This window comes from Lonchura striata, chromosome 4 (assembly GCF_050655825.1).
Source record: "Lonchura striata isolate lonStrDom1 chromosome 4, ASM5065582v1, whole genome shotgun sequence".
NCBI classification, from domain to species: Eukaryota; Metazoa; Chordata; class Aves; order Passeriformes; family Estrildidae; genus Lonchura; species Lonchura striata.
Genome location: NC_140706.1, coordinates 9,855,402 through 9,876,854, shown reverse-complemented (window position 1 = coordinate 9,876,854; position 21,453 = coordinate 9,855,402). Strand labels below are relative to the sequence as shown.

The window sequence follows — 21,453 nt, the reverse complement described above, 5'->3', positions numbered from 1 at the left end:
TCTGGAGTTTAGTCAGTGCTGTCTCAATAGAAACTGTGCTTTCTTTGTAAACATAGGAATATTTGGGTTTCACTTTTTTCCTTAAAAAACCCAACCAAGCAAACAAAAAAAAAAAACAAAACCTTATTAGGCACTGAAAACTGGCTTTTATTTGTTTGAAGAGAAGAGTTTATTTAAAAAGCATGGTCAAATGTTCCAACTAATGAAAGCATGGTGCACGGAGTGAGCCATGGACAGTGCTTGCAGCAGTCCCTTCTGGGTGGACAAAGACAGGAGGTGTTTCCAAGAGGGGTCAAAGGGCCAGTATTTGAGAACATTGTGAAAGGAGGATTTGAGAGAAGAACAGACCACAATGCATGGTTAAACATTCTGAAAGAATTGCTAGAATATTATGATTGCTTGAAGAGAAAGGGGGAAACTGTAGGAATCAAAAAAGATGGTCAAGCAAGTAACAGAAGAGCAAAAGTGAAACTTTAGTGGGCCTCAACTGAGGGGAAAAGAAAGGAAAAGACCATAACTGGGGAGGGAAGAAGAAAGTTCTATTTGAAATTGGTGTTGCAGCCTTTCCTTCAGCAAGTGTTAGTTATTCATATTTTCTACCCAGGATGGGCACCGTTCTCAGAAATGAACAATAAATTATACAGAAAGAAAACCAGCACTATAACTACATCCCAAAGATAAGTGTGTGTGAGCATGCATGTAAAGCTGACATGTTCAAAGGGCAACACTTCAAAAATTACACTTAGAAGAGATCTAAACAATTAAAAAAAAAAATGAAAAAGAAACAAGAGGTGTTAGTGACCTCTGACACAAAAATCTGTACTCACCAGGTTCCTCAGAACTAGTTGGAGTTCCAGGTTCTGAAGGAAGAGTTAGCATCTCATACCCACCTTTAGGACCTAGAATACAGGAACACTGTTAATGGCTTTGGATTTAGGAATTTGTGCCGTATAATCAAAGCCTATACTTTTCTGGTTTTGCCTTGTAACCTTTTAAACTACATCATACAGAATAAATCTACAGAACTAAATTAATAAATCATACAGAACTAAATCTCAGAAAGCATAAACAGTGGCTAGTGCTGACTTCTCTGTGACAGTAATGTCAGCATTTCCTTATGAGCATAACAGCAAGGAAATAAAATTTAGGACACTTGTACAACCCTTCACACTGAAGGCCACTGAAGCCACCAGCAGTGCATTTTGCTGTACATCAGTGTGGGAGCAGAGCTGTCTTGCATGCATGAATCAGGGAGCAATGTGTGGGTGATCTTGGGAGCATCTGGAAGACTCTTGTTAAAATTCCACCTCCAGCATGATGGATAACTTCTTGATTTCTGAAAAACCATCAAAAATGCTCAAGCTAGCCCTTACAAAAACTACTTTGCTTGGCAAGTGCAAATCACCATCTTTGCAAAAGAGCCAGGCTGCACAACATCATTGGTCTTTCCTGAACATAAAGCTGAAAAGAGATGCCCACGTTTCTTCACAATCTCAAACTCCACTCCAGTTAAAACCAGGCAAGCAAAAATGCTGTGTCCATAGAATGAACATGTTGCAATTAATTTTGAATGACAAACACATATAATTCTATCTGCTGGCAGTGGTTATTTTTTTCCTCCATTATCATAAAGAAGTATATTTAAATGTGGTGGGTGTTTTTTCCCAGCATATCATTGTTAGGGTACAGGATTTCTCATGGCCTGAGGTGAATTTTTTTTTGGTGGATGCCCTTTGTTAAAGTGATGGCAGCATTTTACTGCTGTGAATAAGATTGTTGCTTATACTCTGTCAGTTATCTCATCTGTCACTGCCTCTTCTAAACTTATCCCATCTGTCAATGCCTTTCTGACAAAAACTCCTCAAAGCAAAAAACCCAAAGAAATACGTAAGCCTTACAATAGAGAATCAAATCATGCATTACCTTTAATATTTTCTGAGGTTTAAAGTAATTTAAGTTTAAATTTGTTTCAATTTATATGCACACACACCTCATAATTACTTACCAGCTTGGAGACTGTGCCCTCTATGCACTTTCAAAGACCCAGAAGCTGTCATGACAGAAGCACTACCTGTTTTCAAAGACAGGGATTCACATTAAATCTGAATACCTGTTTCATTTGTAGATGTTTCTAAAACACATAGAAACAAACTAAAACAAAATGCAAAAAATTACAAGTCATTGTTCTTCATTTAGCCAATTTTTAAAAAATTTTTGCTAAACTCTTTATCCTGAGTTTGTGGTATTAAAATCTAAATCTGTTGTTTTCTTTGTTTAGAGAGAAAGGATGCCTTCCATACCTAAGGATGCTGTCCCTCCCTGTTTGTGGTGAGTACTACCTTCCTCACAGGGAAAGCTGTCTTGAGCTGAGAAGTAAAATGGCAATGAGAATGGTGCTGAGAGATGCCTTGGTAATCCATAATGTAGCTTTAGCAACAGCAAAGCTTGAAGCATCCTTTAAAACCTGGTCAGAGTGGATCCAAAACCTATCTAAGTGAAGAAGAAAACTGCCACACTTCAGCAGCCCACCAGCCCTGTTTAGACTTGGATACAGCAGGCCAGAGGCAAGGGAACACACGGGATTGAATCCAGGTTCTTGTGAAACATTCTCCCAGTGTTCCAGCCATGGACACCCCAGAGGGCACAGCCTCCCTCCCTTCCCCAGCCTGATTCTGGCCAGCAGGAAGCTGCATTGGGGAAATTCGAAGAAACAAGAGCCATCAGCTCAGAAACCTGCAGGGTGGCAGCCCTGCAGTGTGGTTTGTCTGTGTCGGAACTAAAAATGGCCCTCAGACATTTTTGGATGTTCCGGGCCCAGGTCAGAAGCATTTGAGACCCTGGCAGGCAGCTGGAAACAGCTGTGATTTTGGATTTGAACCATGATTTACCAACCTTGCAGGAAGAACAAGAAGTCACAAAAGTTTAGATATTGTAATAGAAGTAGTCACAAAGTAAAGGGAAGAATTTTTGAGTGCTGTACAGGGGGGTTTTAAGTCTTATACAGAGGGATTTTGGTTTTGTACATGGGGATCAGATGTTTTAAGATGGAGGGATCTGGGCCTACCCTGTCCTCCCTCTTTCTTCTTCCTTACCTCCATGTTCTTTGTGATGTTGGCACTCACAGATTGGTTTAGAGTAGAAAGGCACCATTTAATGTAGGTAATAGGCATTGGGGAAAAACTATAAACATTTAACACGTAATGTACCATATAAAAGATAGAAAAGCACCATTTAATATAGGTAATAGGCATTGGGGAAAAACTGTAAACATGTAACATGTAATGTACCATATAAAAGAGAGCAGCAGCCCTGGGTGGGGAGCGAGGAGAAGGGAGTCAGAGAGGATGTCAGGGTGTGTGTGTGCCTCTGCCTGAGATGCTGAGCAAACCGCAGCAGCCCGAGAAGAAAATCTTTTCGATAACTTGCAATAAACTGCCTTGAGACCGAACAACAAGAGCCTGCCGAGCCTTTCTTTGGAAGCTCGGGTTGGAGGAGAGACTCTTCCACCACACGGAGCCACCCCCGAGCCGGGGTGAGCCCGGCGTGTCTGCGCTCCCAGCAGCATCCCCACCGCCGGGCTGGCTGCGGCTCCCTCGGCCCGGCCAGCCCGGGATCCCTGCTCCTGCCGCCCCCACTGCGGACACCTCGGAGAGAGGAGAGGCTTTTCCTGCCCGCCAGGAGTAATGGTGGGACTGCCTGTGCAGGAGCCGGAGCTGAGCGGGCGGCGGGGGAGGCTGGAGCGCTGCAGCCCGCCGGGCTCACACAGAATCAACACCCTGCTGAGCTGGTGGATAGTCCCTGAGCAGGTGAGACACTGCTCTGCAAAGCGTTTTGAAAATAGAGTCCAAAAATTACCACAGCTCTTATGCAACATGAAGAAATTCTCTAAGATAAATATTCTGAAATAGCTAAGAAAGCTGCACGGCACCGGAATCTAAAAAAAAATGGCAATTTCTTTTTTTTTTTTTCTTCCTGTATAAAGTATACATACAATTTTAATTCTAAATCTAAGGTTTTCCAAGCTTGTAAAATTAATCCGAGTTTTATAAAATAAATCTAAAAAGCCAGTCATTATTTTACTTAATGAGGACAATGGATTAAAACAATAGTAAAAAACTGTTTCAAAAGGACACAACTAAACCAAAACCTTTAGTTTGTTGTCTTTATGTACATGAAAGCATATATTGGGTAATCCAAGGCTACAAAATTCAATTTTAAAGTATGCCGTACTGAGAATCTGATTTTGTATTTTAACAAATGAGGTCAGATTGTAGAACCTTTACAGATTGTAGAACTCTGGTGAGGACCTAACAACTAAAAATGTTATTTGGATTTTTTTTTTTTACCAAGACTGCTGATAAAAATAAATGCAAAAATAAGACAGCCCCAGGCTAGCTGATTTACTTATATTTTCCCTTTAACTCGTCTTCCTTTTTCTCATATCAGTGCATCCTCTCTCTGCATTGAAAACGTCAGAATATATTTTCTGAAGCCAAAAGCTCCCTTTACTTTGAAGAAAGATTAGAGCCTTATGCTAATTTCAGCATCATCAAAAAACTAGTGTGGGGTTGGGTTTTTCATTCCCTCAAAAATTTATGGCAATTCAACAGAAATTATTCCAGAGGCATTGTGGATTCTCAAGCAGCATTTTTAGGATCTGTGAGGAACACCCAGGACAGGAAAGGAACTTTAAAACAATAAGATATTCCAGTCCATTTATGGTCAAGTTTAAATTTTCCTATTCGGAGCTTATTTAAAAGAACCATGTTAATGTTTCAGGATTTGAACTATTGCATTTTCCTCATTTTCAAATCTGGCAACTAACAAATATTTACATAGTCAAATCTCTCAGGGAATTTTTTTTGAAGCTTTGAACTTCATCATATAAACACATGTCAACAGAGATCAACCTAGATATTTTCTTCCTCCTTCTTTTCAGCTACTGAATAAACTGGTTTGTTTCTTATTCATGAATTCTAAGATAATACTTGCAGGAATGGAAAAAGCAAGTTAGCAAGATAAATTTCTGAGCAAAAAAGTATCCAGCAGGAGACAGACGCTCCCTTCCATTATTCTTCTCATTTTACAAGGGATTGTTAAGAATATTTTTATTCAGTTTCCTCTGCCATTTAGGTCTGTGTGGCTGACTCACTCAAGTGTTTCTCAGAACTGAGTATCTCATCAAGAGAGTTACTTCTCTTCTACTTTCCTCAATGTGTAAGAGGAAGAAGGTAATCAAAATGTGACAAAATTAAAATAATTTGCAGTATATTTTGAATTCCGACATTTGATTAAGCTCAAAAGTTTAATGTAGCTCAGTGAAGACGACAACTATTTGAAATATGCCCTAGCTTTATAATTACTTTATGCCCATTGTTCAAAAATAAGGAGAGTTTATAGCACATGTGCTACAAGAAAGAGCCATGAAAAAAATAACAAGAGGGAAGATGGAATATAAACTATAAACTGAGCCCAGACGGTTTACATTTTCAAATCTTCTGACCTATCATTGCATTACCAGTGAGGAGACACACACAGCCCTGCATTGCATTTACCAAGTGATCACTTCTCTATCCAGCCTCTTTGACGGGTAGGTCAGAAACGCTTCAGCTCTGGGATATTAAGGAGTCAGGACAGAAGAAAACACCACATTCTGTGATAAAAGCCTGCTTCTAGTTGAATTTAAACTACCTTTATTATGAAGAACTTTGACCCACTCACCCAAGCACCATTCCCATCTCCTCTGAAAACAGATCCCTTGCTTGAAAGAGCATCCAAAGGCTGAAGCAGCTGAGTGGCAGGAGGAGCCCTGCAAGAGCACCAGGAGGTTGCTGCATGTAAATGCAACAGGAGACTTCCTGCTCCTGTATATTTGCCCTAAAAAACCTCCCTGTTTGTTCTCTTTGATTTTCAAAGTAATTTCATATATTTTCTGCTATACAAAGGACATTATCTGCAAGACATAAAAGCTGAAGGGGATACTTAAAAATGTTTACTTGCTCTATAGATTTCTTCATATTCAGGAATGCCTCCTGTCTCTCTAACAGGCAACTTTAAAAGTAGTAGAATGTCTCAAAATTAGAAATGCATTCAAGCACTCTGTTCAAATATTGCTCCTCAAAGATGTCTATTTAGTTTGTGCAAAAAATAACAGAGGGCCTAACTACCTCTAGCAATTTTTCATCTTCCCATGCTGTGGGCCATCCCAGCCCAGCCCTATCCTTAAAACTGCAAAAGCATTAAGCTAGAATTATTACCATTTCCCTGTGCCAGGAAATTCAGTGTCTGGGTTTTTTTGAAAAATTCCTTCAAAGATGCTTTGCATACATTAATTCAAAAATCTTCATACATGTGAATCTATGCTGGCTAGGGATGAAGGCCACACACAAAACCAAAATTTTTTCTAAAATTTGAAATAATCACTATATGGGCAAATAAGGCCCTCACCTTTGTGTTCTATAAGACTTCCCCAGATTTCAGTGTCAGAGAAGGCGTGGGGAAGCAAATCACAAATAAATAAAGACCAGGATTAGAGGGTTACTGTGGCACAGGCTCAGCACCTTCTGTCACCCCCAGTACAGAGAACAGGATCTGTTGGATCTGCTCAGCCCAGAGGATGAAGCAGCAGCATTGGGACCATTCACTGACATGGTTCCCCCACAGTTTTCCTTCCCCCCTGGGAAAAGACCTCTCTTAACTCAGACAGTCACCAAGGCCAACATTTAGTTTGTAAATGCAATATGTATTTTAATAAGTTTACTTTTTCTGGGCTCCTATATTTCTTCCCCTACAGAATTATTTTAAATTGACTTGTAGAATAAAGCAGGAATAAAGAAAAAGAATAAAGAAAGAGCATGTAGAATAAAGACAGAACATGCCATATTATGGCAGGGTTTCATTAATCAGTTTCTCATTAGAGTGATGCTTTTCTATTACAGTGTTTAGCTCTAAAAGGTATGATATGACATATCTATGGTGGACACTGTTCAACACACAGTCCTTCACTAGCTCAATAAAAATATCAGAGTGCACTTGGTCTTCCTATAGCTGAAGAGCTGACAGCACAAATCCTGAAAAAAAGTGAGAATTTCAAATTTTCAACCTAAGAAATTATAACCACCACAGTATGGCCCAGATTCTTCTTTCTCTTTGCTTTGAATTAATTCCCTAAAACCTGACTCCTAAGCTTGGAATAAAAGTATCATGCTGCATAGGTATGCAATAAAAATATTTTAAAATGCACAAAAAAGCACCTAGCTTTTCATTAGAAAAGCTAAGCTGTCAGACAGCTGACTTTATTTTCAGCACCTGTTATATACTTAATTTTATTCTTTCTTCTTGTCTGTCTGCCTTGAGTCCCTATCTACCTAATAAAAGTTTAATAGAGATACAGTGTTCATAATCAGCATTCAGGTGATATTTCAGCTGAATTCCAATGCACAGCATTGTTTTATGTGTATTCCTAAATCCATCCCCTCAGAACATTTCTCATCAAGCTTTGTGTAGGTTTGGTATGGCAAGCAAAGGGGCTCAGAGAGCAAGATTGTCTGCTGCAATGACAATGAATTTGCTCCCGTGGAATAAGGGGGGAAATGGAAAAGAAGAGAGAATTTACAAGTCAACAAGCAAAACTGAAAGTGCACTGCTTCCCTCGAAGCATATTTGTTACTTGTCCATTCACCTGCTGGTTTTTGTGGCACAGGGAGATCAGGGAAGTTTAATTTGAGTGTTGAAATCCTCTGGGCTGGGCCAGGCCCATGGGAATGCCCAGGCAAGCAGCTCCCCTGTGGGAACTGGGAAAGGATGAAAGCTGCTGAAATATGGTGCATAGAGCTGGCATGAAATGCCTTCTCCAGGGTCTGCAACATCCCTAGGCACTTCTGCAAGTTATTCCAACTCCCAGCCTCCCTTCTCTAAAATAGGAGTCTTGGGATTCAGTCTGCTCAGCTCATTTGGAAGGGGTTGGCAGCTAAGGACAGAAATAGTGGCATTTCCCTAAGGACAAAAATAGTGACATTTCCCCTCCACACAAAACAGCCTCATGGTTTAAACATCATTCATAAAAGAAGATTGCTGTGACAGACTTTACTCAACTGAGAAAATACAAATATTTTTAAGGAAATAATTTGCCCCTATGAGTAAGAGCTAGAGGTTCCTTATCTAAGGTGTTGCAATGGAATAGAAAGGAGAACAAGATTAAAATAAGAGGCTTAAATTACAATGAGAAACAGCACAACTGCTAGGAAATACATTGTAAATATAAGAATAGCAGAGGACTTTGGATAATTCAAGGTGGATTAAGGATTCTCACTGCAGAACTAAACAAACATCTGTCAGACATACACAGAACAACCAAACATCAGGGCAGAGACTCTCACTAGACAACTGCTTCAGTCCTATTTTTCCTTCAGTGCTTTGGTTTATAGTACCAGAAAGGCAGTGAAGATAATGGCAAGCTCTTCAGCTCACCATTCTGTGAAGGAATATTGTTTCACCTCCCCACACTGAATGTGGATCTTATTCATAATCCCTTAACTCAAAGCACATAAGCAGTTCCTGAGAAAAAGCCCTACATACTTATCTCTGAAATTGCAACCACCAGATCAAGCTGCAGGGTTTCTTAAGCATTCATGGGAGTCTCTGTACAGGTCCCATGAGACTGCTCACACAAAATGTACCAAACTGAGGTGTCTCCAAATCCAGCAGTCTCAGGAAATCTGAATCATATTTTTGAACCTCTATCCTGTCATGGTATTTTGAGGTCCATCATAACTATAAATGCAGTCTATTATACTTAAGAGCACACATTCACACATCATACAACTCCAAAGAATCCCTTACCTTTATCTGTAGTACAAAGCTATGATAACAATGGGAACATTTTCCTCCTACAAACTCAAGTAATCTAATTCAGTCTCTCTTCCTAATCAGTATTTACAAAGTTATTTATAACAAAGGCAACCAAATTATTTAAACCAGAATTAAATTATTCACCCCAACTTGTTTTTTTCCATCTAATAATACAACTTAGAATTGTTGACATATTTTAAACACTTTTTGCCATTCGAATGAAACACAATTCTCTAAAGTTGCTGAGTCTGTTTCTCAGTATATCGAACTAAAAGGAGAAAGAGAATATCCACATTCCCTACCAATAAACTGAAAAGCACACAAACAATTGATTTGTGACTGTTTAATTCCATGTATTGCTACAAGAGCATGTATTGCACAGAACATGTGTAGCCCAGGAAGAAATGAATTTTCATTCTACAGTGTATTTGAATGAAAATATGATTAAAAAAAAAGTGTTTGTGAGTGAACCACTATACTAAGAAATGTTATATCTGGGTGTTGGGTATTAGGTAAGTAAAATCATCCATGCTAGCAGAGATATTTGCTATGTATATGCACAATACAGGTTTTGAAAGTAGCTACCTCAAATTAGTGTGCCTCTATTTTGTTCTCAACAACGGATAATATTCTCTCATAATAAAGAGCCACTGACAAGTTCTAATACAGTTCCTTTAGTCCAATAAAACAGTGTGAATGACTGCTCAGCACCCTGGAACCTTCAGTTAACACCTTAGATGAAATACTCAAATGCTACAGAACTATTTTGAAAGCTTTTCAATGCCAAGTTCAATTATGCTTAAAATTTCACCCATATAAAAGAAAAAACTTTAATATGAAATAATAATAATAATAATAATAATTATTATTATTCATTTAAATGAAATATCTAAGGATAATAAAAATGCAATGAGACACAGAAAACTTCAGCTCCTTTTGTATTCTGAAAAATAGTTTTAACATTGAAGAATAAAATTGCACTGTTATATTGGAACATTTGAGAGGTGAAACCTCAGAAATAAAATTTCACTCACTGGCTTTAGATGCTGCATTTGTCTTAAACAATTATATTTTTCCTGCAAGAGTTATTTTCATAAACTGTATTTTTCCAGTGTATGAGACAATAAAATTCACCTGCTGAAACTTCTTTAGTCTTGTATCTTCTCTCTCTGTTGATATAAAAATCTATCCTGTATTTCTGCATTTCCAATTTGCTTCGTGATAGGTTTTACCAAAACAGCTAACTCCCTCATATGCATGAATAGTCTGAGGTTAAGTTTTTTGTCAGATGTTGTTTGCACCCAAAATTAACTTGACACTGAAATTAATACAGAAATAACATTGTGCCCACCACATGCAGCAGAAGTTTCCCTGTATTTAAACACACTTGAATCATAAATATTCTGGTTTTTTTTATTTGAGTGATGGACTAAAAACCTGAGTACCAAAGGGAAAGATAAAATTAATGACCCAATTTGGGCTTCTACTTACACCTCTATAAATCAAGAGTAATTCCACTGACTTGAGTGGAATAACTAGCAAGAAGATCTGCTAAATGCTTCTGGATTTTCTCCTACTAAGACAGAAGAAGGAAGGAGTTACTTTTAACCTTCACCAGAGACACCTCCTGATCCTGAGTATCTTACTGGATTTGTTCTCACAAGAATCCATCAGTTGCACTGCTTTATGTACTGGCCAAGGTTTTTTAAAGTAGTAAATAAACCCAAGCACAAAAAGCTCCATGTCTGTTGGAGGTGGGCATCTTGTGAAATTTAATGGATCTGATGAATTAGCAGGTAAATTATTTAAGGAATGGAAAAGCATTTAAAATATTAACCAAATTCTTTGCACAGATCTCTCCAAGGTCTAACCCAGAGAGGAATCACACAAAACTAAATGCTTATGAAACGTTTTCCTTGAAGTAAATGATAACTCAAAGGTGTCAGACCAGTTTGGCTGCATTAGACAGGGAACTCGAGTGACCAGCACATTCTACTGGTAGAGAGGTTCACAATGCAGGATGGTCAGTGCCTGTGGATAAATAATCTTTCCAGGCCAGATACTCAGTGCCCTCTCATTAAGTATTTTGTTGGTCAATCAATAGTTTCACTGACACAAGAGAAGCATCTCCCAGTTGCTTCTGGTAAAGATTCATTCCTGTGATTTTATGTTATTTAGGAAACTGGCTATACACACTGAACATAAAAATCATGTTTGCCTTTAGTGCAAATACAGCCTAAAAAGAAAAAAATTCTTGTTGTTCTTTGAACATGTAAGTAGAAAAGGCACTAAACAGCTTTTTAAAGAATAATAACTTTGAACCTCTTCAGATTAAGAAAAGAAAGGGGGAAACAAATATATGAATCTTTTCAACCAAGGTTATTAGAGATTACAATGTACTTCATAATTGCAAGTCATGAATTGCAGCAGCAAAACCAACCATGAATAGGACACCTCTCAATATAGTATTTATTTTCTGCTTCCATAAATCTTTTCTCTTATCACAATTTGAGACTTAAACATCATTGTTAAATGAAGTAAGTTTCTAAATGGCTCATACCTGATATAGCTGGTAAGGCTCCAGACTGTAATACTGCTGTTCCCTAAAGAAAACAGAAAATTTTAGAATGAAAAATCTTTTACAAGAAGTGGAAAATTGACAAAATACAGAAGGTATATAAAAGTAGAAGAGAGGAGAAGCAATCAGAAATGTGGCCACGATTTCATTTGTGAAAGAGAAAAACATCCCACAGCATTTCAGAAAATATTAGATTATACTTGACAAAGATGCAAAAACGCCAACAGAAGTTTGATGTGTGAAATTACAACAGATGTGGGACACAGTTAAAGTATTATTGAAATTATAGGAAAGATAAGAAATCAGATAAGATCAAACAAGACTCAGCTTTGTTTAGATAAAGAAATGAGCCTGAGATAATAAAAAATAAAAGCAGTGTTTTGTTATTAAGTGATTTTTTCAGTCTTTAACATTGTCTTAATTTCCCTTTTCCGTGCATCATATCCTATTATTTCTGCAACTCTGAGGCCTCCTGCTGCAATCCTCTGTAAAGCAGAGGTTTCACCAGCAATGGCAACAGCAAAGGCAACACAGCAGAAAGAACAATAGAGATGTAAAAGCTACCTTTTATAATTCTACAAAACACAGCAAAACACACTTTTGCCTGTAGGAGAGCCTTTTAAAATTATTATGGCAGCATGTGCAAATGCAAGTGCATGGTTTTCAAATGCAGAACATAATGCAGATCTCAACCCACCCTGTGATTACATCAGAGGAGAAAAGGGGTAAGTGACCTCACTCAAATCATATGCTTTTGTTACACCTGCTATGATACTCAGACAAAAACTAACATGATTACCTAAGGCCTGCATGCCTCATAGTATTACTCATAAATATAAGTTAAATATCCTCATATTAACATATAATCTTTTGTCAGTGGCCCAGGAGCTGAGTGCTGGGCTCTGTGTGCCTGGCTGCAGCCACCCAGCAGTACAGCAGCCTCGGTAAGCAGATATTCACCATCCCTGCAGCACACACCAGGAGCTGCATGCCCAGGGCTATTTTAGCTCTGCTGCTGATCTGGCTGCTGTCAGGTGACATTCATTTTTTATGTTCTGCTTCCAAATATCTTGGGTAGACTTCAATGATTGATGTTAGGAGAAGCAGTGGTTTGATATGCTGGGTCATTATTCATAGATTAGCTCGGTCGCCCTAGAAAGCTAAATAGAACTTAAGCCTGGCATTTCTTTCAGTGTGTACAAATAACCACCATGGCACATAATCCTTTTCACAATCAAAATGGGGTTTTCTTTTCTCCCTTCTGTCTGTATCTGGAATATCTTTGCCTTCCTCTCACCTTTTTTATTTCATGGGGTTTTCTTTTCCCCCTTTGTGTATATTTGGAATATCTTTGCCTTCCTCTCACCTTGTTTTTAGCTTTAAAGTTTCATTTTATTATATTCAAATTTTCACTGACTTTAAATTTCATTAAAAATGTGATTGATCACACCAGTTCTCATTAAAAAAATCAGCAGTTAAAAATACTGTCCCATAGGAGCAGGCCTACTCATCTCTATACAAAATTTCAGTGATTACATACCTAATCATAGTCTGGTGCTGCTTATGGGAGTTTTGGTCTTTGGGTCCAAGATCAGCCTAAAAATCCAGATCATCTAATAGAGCAAAGATACTGTACTGCACAGCTTCCTGGCTATAGAAATTTTGCCAGATTCATAGTAACAAAAAGCACCAGAACAGTTTTGCAAGCTCACCTCTGTGGCAGAAAAAGGAGACAGAATCTTGCAAGTTAGGTGAATATAAATAAAAAATAAAAAAAAAAAATTAAAAAAAAAATACTGCCTTCAAACAAATTTTTCCCATTATTGGCTATGATGGATAGCTGATCAGTATTAACCAAGCATTTTCACAGAGCCAAAATACTTTTGTTTCCTATTTTGCCTCCTAAAAAGTAATAACCTACACTTCCAAGAAAAAGCTTCTGTAGGTTTGAATGCTGAGAAGGGTTCTATCATCACTGGCAAGAGGAATGAAATGCCAGTCACCTGATAACTGTGTCAACATTTCAGACACACCTCATCAGCCACAGCTTATGTAATTCCCTCTGTGTATCTTTAGAAATAAAGCTTTTCTTTCAGCTCATCTAAGTTTGGCAGCTTTTTATAGCTCCATTATTCTGCGCCTACTGAGAGAGTTCTCAGCACAGGAAAGATGAACCTCTTGGAGCAGGTCCAGAGCATGGACAGAAAATGATGGCAGGGCTGGAGCACCTCTCCTTTGAGGAAAGGCTGAGAGAGGTGGGGTTGTCCAGCCTGGAAAAGAGAAAGCTCCAGGGAGAGCTTGGAGCAGCCTTCAGTGCTTACATTATAAGAAAGATGGGGACAGACCTTTTAGCAGACTGTGGGCAAAGGGTAATGGTTTTAAAATAAAAGAGGATAGATTTAGACTGGATATAAAGAATAAATTTTTTTACTATAAGGGTGGTGAAACACTGGCACAGGTCATCCAGAGAAGTTGTAAATACCCCCTTCCTGAAAACATTCAAGATTAGACTGTATGGGGCTCTGAGGAACCCGACCTAGTGGAAAGTGTCCCTACTCACTGCAGAGGGGTTAAACTAGGTGACCTTTAAAGGCACCTTCCAGCACAAAATAGTCTGTGCTTTTTAGGTCTCTCTTGCCTTAGTCTAAGCACACATCTGAAGTTTTGCCCTAATCTGAGTCCTTACACTTGAAGAAGAAAGGTTCAACATAAATGAGAGGCTCCCAGATTTGTCTTGTTATGAAACAGGACTTTGTACTTGACAGTAATAGAAGAAAGTATTTGCTTTGTGAGGTTTTTATTCTGCACATTCCAAAAATGTACTCATAAACAGAGGCTTGATTGCAACATTGGTCAAATGCCTAATTTTTGCAGAGGAGATAGATGATCTAGATTGTTTTTTCTCCTCTCTCTCCCTTTATACCCTTTATTTTAAAGCTATTATATAGTAACAAGGCTATGCAAAATATCCAGTTTTTCAAGAGGAAACCATGAAAATCATGACTCAAAATCCCTGAAAATTAGGAACTGTCAGCAGATTTCTCCAACAACAAACACTCTGCCTGCTGTGTGTAGCTGGTGGCACATCATCACAACCCTCCAACTGCTTCACATCGCTTGTGTGTAGAGGGAGGCAGCAGATTACAGTCACATAATATAGTTTATTACAATAAACTTGAACCATCAGAAACCTCACAAAGGAGCAAAGGGCTCAGTGAGAGATTTTGAATGAAGGTTTTGAAATCAGTGTCGCAAAAAAATGTTTAAAGTGCTTTTAGAAAATGGAAGAGAAAAAGTATGTCTAAAGTTCTGCAAAGCTCAGATATTTCAGCATAAAGAAACCAGTCCCTAATGAAAATGTCAGTTATAGTACCTTTCTTGTAAGGATTAAAGACAATGATTTATTCTATTATTCTAAATCACAGTAAAGTTTAAAGCTTGAATTCTTAGGCTGCCACAAGAAAAACAAAGTTCCCAGGAAAGGTCAATAACTACAGGCACATGGAGCAACCTTTAAAGGTCATCTGCCTTAGTGGGCTGTTTCACCCAGCAGTTGATCAGGTTTAGAACAAAAGATACAAAATTTTTAAACTCTATGATCATTCCTAACAACTCTAAATGAAACAAACTCCTTCCATAGCATGTTTCATTGGTGCAGGGCTCCAATTTCAGCCACAAACTCCTGATTACTCAGCTTCATCTGTTGCAAGCCAACTGCCTCCCTACAGAAAGACTGCTGAAGTCAGTCGAGAAACATCTCCACTTGCTCAGCCAAGCCCAAACATCAGCTATTTTATGAGGCATGAAGCTGGCAATTTGAGTGGCACTGGCAAGCCGTGGGCTGTGCCATATTAAAATATACCCCTTAAAATATATCCCTGTGGGATAATCAAGCTCTGCTCATCTAGAAGTTACAGGTCTTGTTTAAAAAGCAAGAGGTGAGAAACAACCAAATACAAAAATATGGTTTAATTCTAGTCCAGACTCGTGTTGCTATCTTCTCTCTCTCATGTTTTTTTGCAGAGGCTCCTGCAGTTGTGATTTTTTATATGCTTTTGAGAAGCATCTCCTGCTCCTTGCTCTGGGCTTCCCAGCTGCCTGCAGCCAGGAGCCTCTTGTCACACCATTAACCATTAACATCAGAACGTGATCATTACCTCCAAAAATGACACAACTTGCCTATGGCATACTCTGAAGCTGTCCACTCATGGGAGAGAAAGAGAAGCTGGGCTGAGTTCCCTGCCACAAAAGCCAGTAGCTGGATCCATCTGCCAGGCAGCAGAAATTCAGATTGTCCAGCTGCAACACTGAAGGGTCAAATTTCAAGCTCTGCTACTGATAATATATATGAGCCCACGGGGGAACTGACACAGCAACAAGGCACAGGATTTGCTCTTGTCTTTTGCTTTTCAAAAGCAGACCTAGAATTACTACAATGGACAGTCACACTAGGAGAGTGCTGAACAACTGCACTGTAATGCAATTACATGGTCACATTCCAATTTTTTCATGGGGCATCTGTTTCCTTCACTGCACGAGAGAGACACATGTGTGGCTACAATCAAGATGCCATGAGCAACAGTAAATCTGTCAATTCCTCAACACTGAGGAGCTTAACTTTTCAACCTAAAAAACAACCTTTTAACATCACACACATATCTCCTTATGCACAGAAGTATTCAGACAGAATTCTAGAGGAAGCAGATATGCAATACCATCCAAGGCACATAAAATACCTGGTGCAAACACATCAGTGATGTTTGTGTCTGTCTCCAGGCATTGCTACAAGCCAAGCTTGCATACTTGCTAGACAAAAAAATATAAGTCAGGAGAATGTACAGCTGGCCCAAAGCAGTAACATCACCCCAGGTCGATAGCAAAGTCTGAAGGCACAAAACACCAAACTCTCCTGAACTGTCCCAACAGCAATATCAGCTAGACAGCTTGTGATTACAGAGACATGCCCAAAAGTACAAGTTATAACATGGAAATAAAATAAAGACACTCTGCCACCTCCATCCATGGGTTTGTCTTACCATTTTGTACTAATTTCATAAGGTTTGAGTTTCTTATTGTTTCTCAAAGATTGATATGATGGCTCCAGATCTAATAAAATTATTTAATACTTCTGTGAATTGGAGGGTCTCTACTCTTTAACCACAGGTAAAATTCAGAAGCACTGGTTTTTATACAGGTAAGAGCACTTGATTATTTCATAGAGATTTTGTAGGGATAAATATTGTGACACTCTGCAGAGAGGCTGCAGATTCTCTAGGAAGAGCTGTATGAGAAATTCAAATGGAAAGATGGACACTAAAGATTATGAATATTGCTGAAGGGATGAGCTCATCTAAGATTCTGAAGAGACCTCACAGGACAAAGACACTGAAACAGAGTCAGAGAACATTTCACTCCTGGTTCATGATACAGGAGGACTTTCCACAGAAAGAGGCAGGACTAGGCTGAAGAATTACAGCCAGAGAAATGGCTACACCAGACATAGCAAATTGCCTCTTAAACCAGTTTTAATCCAATATATTTGATAAACACAGGCAGAATTTTGGACGAGTTACAAGACAGGAACTAAAAAGAATTTTTCATGAAAAATAAAAACACCATATATAAATGTCAAAGGATATATTCCTCAAACTTAACAGTGGGGTCACAGCATCTCCTAACTTCAGAGCACAGAACCCTAACAAATACCCCTGTGAATTGATTCTAGGTACATAATTCAATGCATTAACATCAGCCTTCACTGCCTCATCTTTGACCAGGTATCTCATAATAATCATCCTACCATTCAGGGCATTATCGACGCCTTACACAATGACCATTAAAATAAACCACTCTCATCTCAGAAGTGATAAATGCTTTCTCTGCAACTATGAGACCTAAGAACAAAGGCAAACACCTCAATATAATCTGAAGTTCAGTATGTCATATATTCTTAGGCCAAAATAAAGACAAACAATTCTTCCAGGTAATTAAAATCTACATTGCTCCCCCCAACTCCTCAGCTGAGCTGTCCTGATTTACAGTAGCAGATTATATTCTACGGTTTTATGAAAAGGAACAATTTTTACTTTAAGCATTAAGACACACAGCAGATTTTCCAATTCAAAACAGTGTTGTCAGCTTTTTAGAGATGTTTTCATAGAAACATTACATTCCCTTTTCCCCTTCCCAGAGCATTGTTCAGCTCAGCTCTCCTAAGGCACAGACAGAAACTGCTGCAGTGCTAATGCACAAGAGATCAAACACACTTTTCCAGACTGTTCAATGTCCAGCACAGCATTGCTTTAGCCAGTCCCATTTCCACAAGAGTGCCTTTCCTCAGCTTGCAGCTGAATCACAGCAAACACTGTAGCTTTAGCCATGCAAAGAGACAGGCTGCATTTTTCTTTTAGAAGTTGCAAGGCCTTTATGAAGAGATGATTGTAAACAATAAAAATCAACATTAATAGGTTATACATTTGTATTCTTACAGAAAGACAGCAAAACGACAGGCATTTGTGTCTGTAGCTGTATTTTACCATGAAAGAATATTTTAAATTTAATTCAGTGGTAACTGGAAGGAAAAAGAAATTCCTATTTATGTTTAAAATATACTTTTTTAGAGAGATTGGCATTTCTAAAGTTTTGTGAAGTGCAATGGAAACAAAGTAATGTACACAGAGTCAGAGGCTTCAATTCCATGTATTCTGGTTTATGTTTCATATATCCCAAATTCCAACAGGGGGTAGCATTACACTTCTGCAAGAACATTTGTTATTTAGAATACACTCAGTTTCCCCACATTTGATAGCCTGAGCTTCCTTGTACAACAGATCTGTTAATTTCCACTCTTTCTGCACCCAAGGAAACCACATAAGGCAAAACTCTCCTGAGCTGAAAGTGAGGTTGAGATGGGCCCAAGCAGCTATGAAAACAGCAGATTTGACTGCTGTGCAATAATCAGTGTGTGGCTCTCAGCTCGTTCTTCTTGCTCAGCACACAACAGGAGAGGCAAGGTGCTCACAGATGGGATGCATCCCTCACATGATCCTCTCTCTTTGCATTTTAAAGTTCACAAGACTGACTGTGCCCCCACAGAGCATCTCAGCCCTGCAGGAGCATCTGGCCAATGGAAGTCCTGCTGTAGAGCTTCTCAGAACAGCACAGCCCAGGAGAAACCACAGAGTTCTGAGTCAGAGCATTACCCCATTTCAAGGTAGTCACAGCCAGTACAGAACTACTATGGAGCAGGAGGCTTGGGGAGGCTGGAGATAAACCAGGACCATCATTATCACATGGACCTATGGACACACGTGCTCACAAAGGGATTCAGGTGGCCTTGCTCTTGTGGTTACCAAAGCAGCAATTTATGGAAAATTTACACACAAAAGTGCAAGAAGTACACCTTTACCCAAGCTTTCTGCTTGCAACAAGATTTAAAATCCAAGTCAGCTATTAGTGAAGAAAAGGGATCCCTTTTTGCAAATAAAGTTGTTCAACTACAACTCTACAGCTGCAGTGACAGTAAATAGAGGACTCAAATTAAAACATTTCAAAAGTTGGCAAAGTGACGTCTCAGATCTTAGAGACAAATTAGACCTGCCCCTGAGGGCTCTTGGAGATGGAGAAAGTTTATGTTATGCTTTAATTACCATTTTGAAACATTCACCTGGGGAAAGCCCTAAGAAAAGTCTTTTTCTTCCTCTATATCCCCAAAGACTGTTGTTCCACAGTGTGAGCTTATCTTCTGCTGGCACTAAAATTACACTTGTGCCTGTCTTGTAGCTGATGGAGCTATGCCAATTTACATTAGACTAGTTACTTGATTCCTTCCTTCCAGCCCATTCCACATAAAGACACAGAGAAAAGAATCCTTGTTATAACCTGTGCATCCTGTTCCACAAAGAGAACTAGAGTGGGCTTAATTATGGGCCTATGAAGAACAAAAATGAAAGCCTTGCAATATGATCTTCACATTCATTTTCCTCCTTTTTCAACCTCACACTTAGAGCTATAGTTAGTCAACTTCTTCCAGAAAAAAAATTATTAACAAGATAATCAGTGATCATCAGTAGAAAGAAATGGATGGAGGTAGAGGGACAAATAAGGGAGGAAAAGCTCAAAATAGTAAAATTAAGACAAGTGTTTTTCTTTATCCCCAACCCATCACTGAAATTATGGTTTGTCAAAAGTAATGAAACTGTAATTAAGCTGCACAGCTTCAAAGGATACAGATACTTAACTATCCATGGGGGCTGCTCCCAGGTTTCTTCTATATCAGAGAGCAGTGCAATAAATTATTAGGCACAATTATATCTGTAGTTTTTTTCCAAAGCCTCCTATAGCAGTTATCTCTGTAGCATGTGTGTTCTGCTTGACTTTATGTCTCCAGGAATGAGATGAATCAGCAAATTTCATCTGGGAATGTTTTCCTTGTGCTACAGGGGATTCAAGTATACAGTTACTAGCCCTGATATAGCCCACTTAGGACTTCTCTATCCTTCTAATAAACCAGATCTGGAAAAGGTTTATATTTCCTTAATATTTTCCAGGCTCAAATTTCTAGTACATCTGTACATCCAAAATTGCTTCCAATCAGCATTGAATTAGCAGAGGATTCCACAGAATCCAGACTACTGCACAGGATGTGGCTAGGGAGAAGGAACACAGCCAGAGTTCATGTCCCACTGATTCCCAGCTGTTGAAACAGTCATTTTAGTTGATTGACAGCTTGCTGCTGCATTTTATCCTGCAAATAACCCTTTGTCCTCATGTGACAATACTCAGGAGCACAAAGTCAACTTTAAAGCCCATTTTCTATCTACACTTTGGGCTCGAGTGGGATTGAACTTCTGCAGAGAAAGTCCCAAGGTCTGCTTTCTTTCATCTACCCTGTTTTTGGACGAAAAGCTGTGGAAGGACATAAAAGATAAGTCCAGGAGGACATACAAGCAGAGCTTGCATGCAGTAAAGGCATTTTACTGCAGCCTAGAAACCCTATATATGACTGGTATTCACTCACACATCCTGGCTTTCATTTATCATACTAATCACACTTATTTTGACCTTAACATTCTCATCCCACCCAAGGAAGCTCAGTCTTTGACACACATACACAGATTTTGCATTGTTGTATTGATGCATTAGATTTCCCTGGAGCTGAACCAAAGGGGACAGAAAAAATCCAGTAGCTCTACATAACATTTTTCTCTACGCTTCTGTCCTACACTCACCGGTTGAATTACTGGCTGAAGTAAGATATTTTTTCAAGGCACAAAATGTTGTTACACTAGCAGGGATGGCCAGAATGCAAGGAAGAACTTCCCTCCATAGTTCAATTTAGGAATGGAGCAGAAAAGTTTGTGTGCAGCTGGTAAAAAGAGCTTTTTTCACACTTTAAAAATTATTTACTCAGTTGGCCAGGTGAAGTAACTGAGGTTTCACTGTGGCACCTTGGTTCTTACCCAGAGTTCCTAAATTTCAAGCTAAGTTTAGCCAGAACCATGGGAACTCAATTGGGTTAACTGGCTACCAAAAACACTGCTCCAGAAGTTCCCTGCAGTCATACACTCTCACACCTCTTACTGGAGAAGAGCTCAGTTTTACCTAATCTCTGTTTGGTCAAAATGGCTTTTGATCTAATAAGAGAAATTGGGGGAAGAAAGTCATTGCGTCCAAAAAATTAGCAAAATTAGATTTTATGCAATATGTCTCTCCATAACGATTTTAGAAAAGAATACATTAAGAAAACATACTGGTATAGCTTTTTCCTCCCTCTGTTGTTGCAACTTGGCTTGAAGTTCAGGCATATCCTCAAGCATGTTCTGGATACCTTGCTCCTTTCTGAATGCTGAAAAGTTGCTCAGCCCTCAGGCTAATCCTGTTCTTAGAAGGAACTGATCTTCAACTGCCATGTCCTCAGTCTCAGATTTTCTGAATCAATTGAGTGTAAGGGTCCCACATGCACAACTTTTTTTCTGGTAACTGCAGTTCTTGAAAGGCACTATTCTTCAAACTCAATTTGACAC

The 21,453-nt window shown here is 38.8% G+C and overlaps 1 protein-coding gene across 5 annotated transcripts in view; it reads right to left on the bottom strand.

Moving 5' to 3' along the window:
• Positions 1-21,453, bottom strand: part of DOK7 (docking protein 7) — a 59,852-nt gene that overhangs the window by 6,298 nt on the left and 32,101 nt on the right. For all 5 annotated transcript variants that reach the window (XM_031504586.3, XM_077782732.2, XM_085577633.1 and 2 more), the window contains 3 exons: positions 11,411-11,453; positions 2,006-2,071; positions 828-899 (listed from right to left, as the gene is read on the bottom strand). In XM_031504586.3, the coding sequence (XP_031360446.2) occupies positions 828-899; positions 2,006-2,071; positions 11,411-11,453 (181 nt within the window). The remainder of the gene's footprint in view (positions 1-827; positions 900-2,005; positions 2,072-11,410; positions 11,454-21,453) is intronic.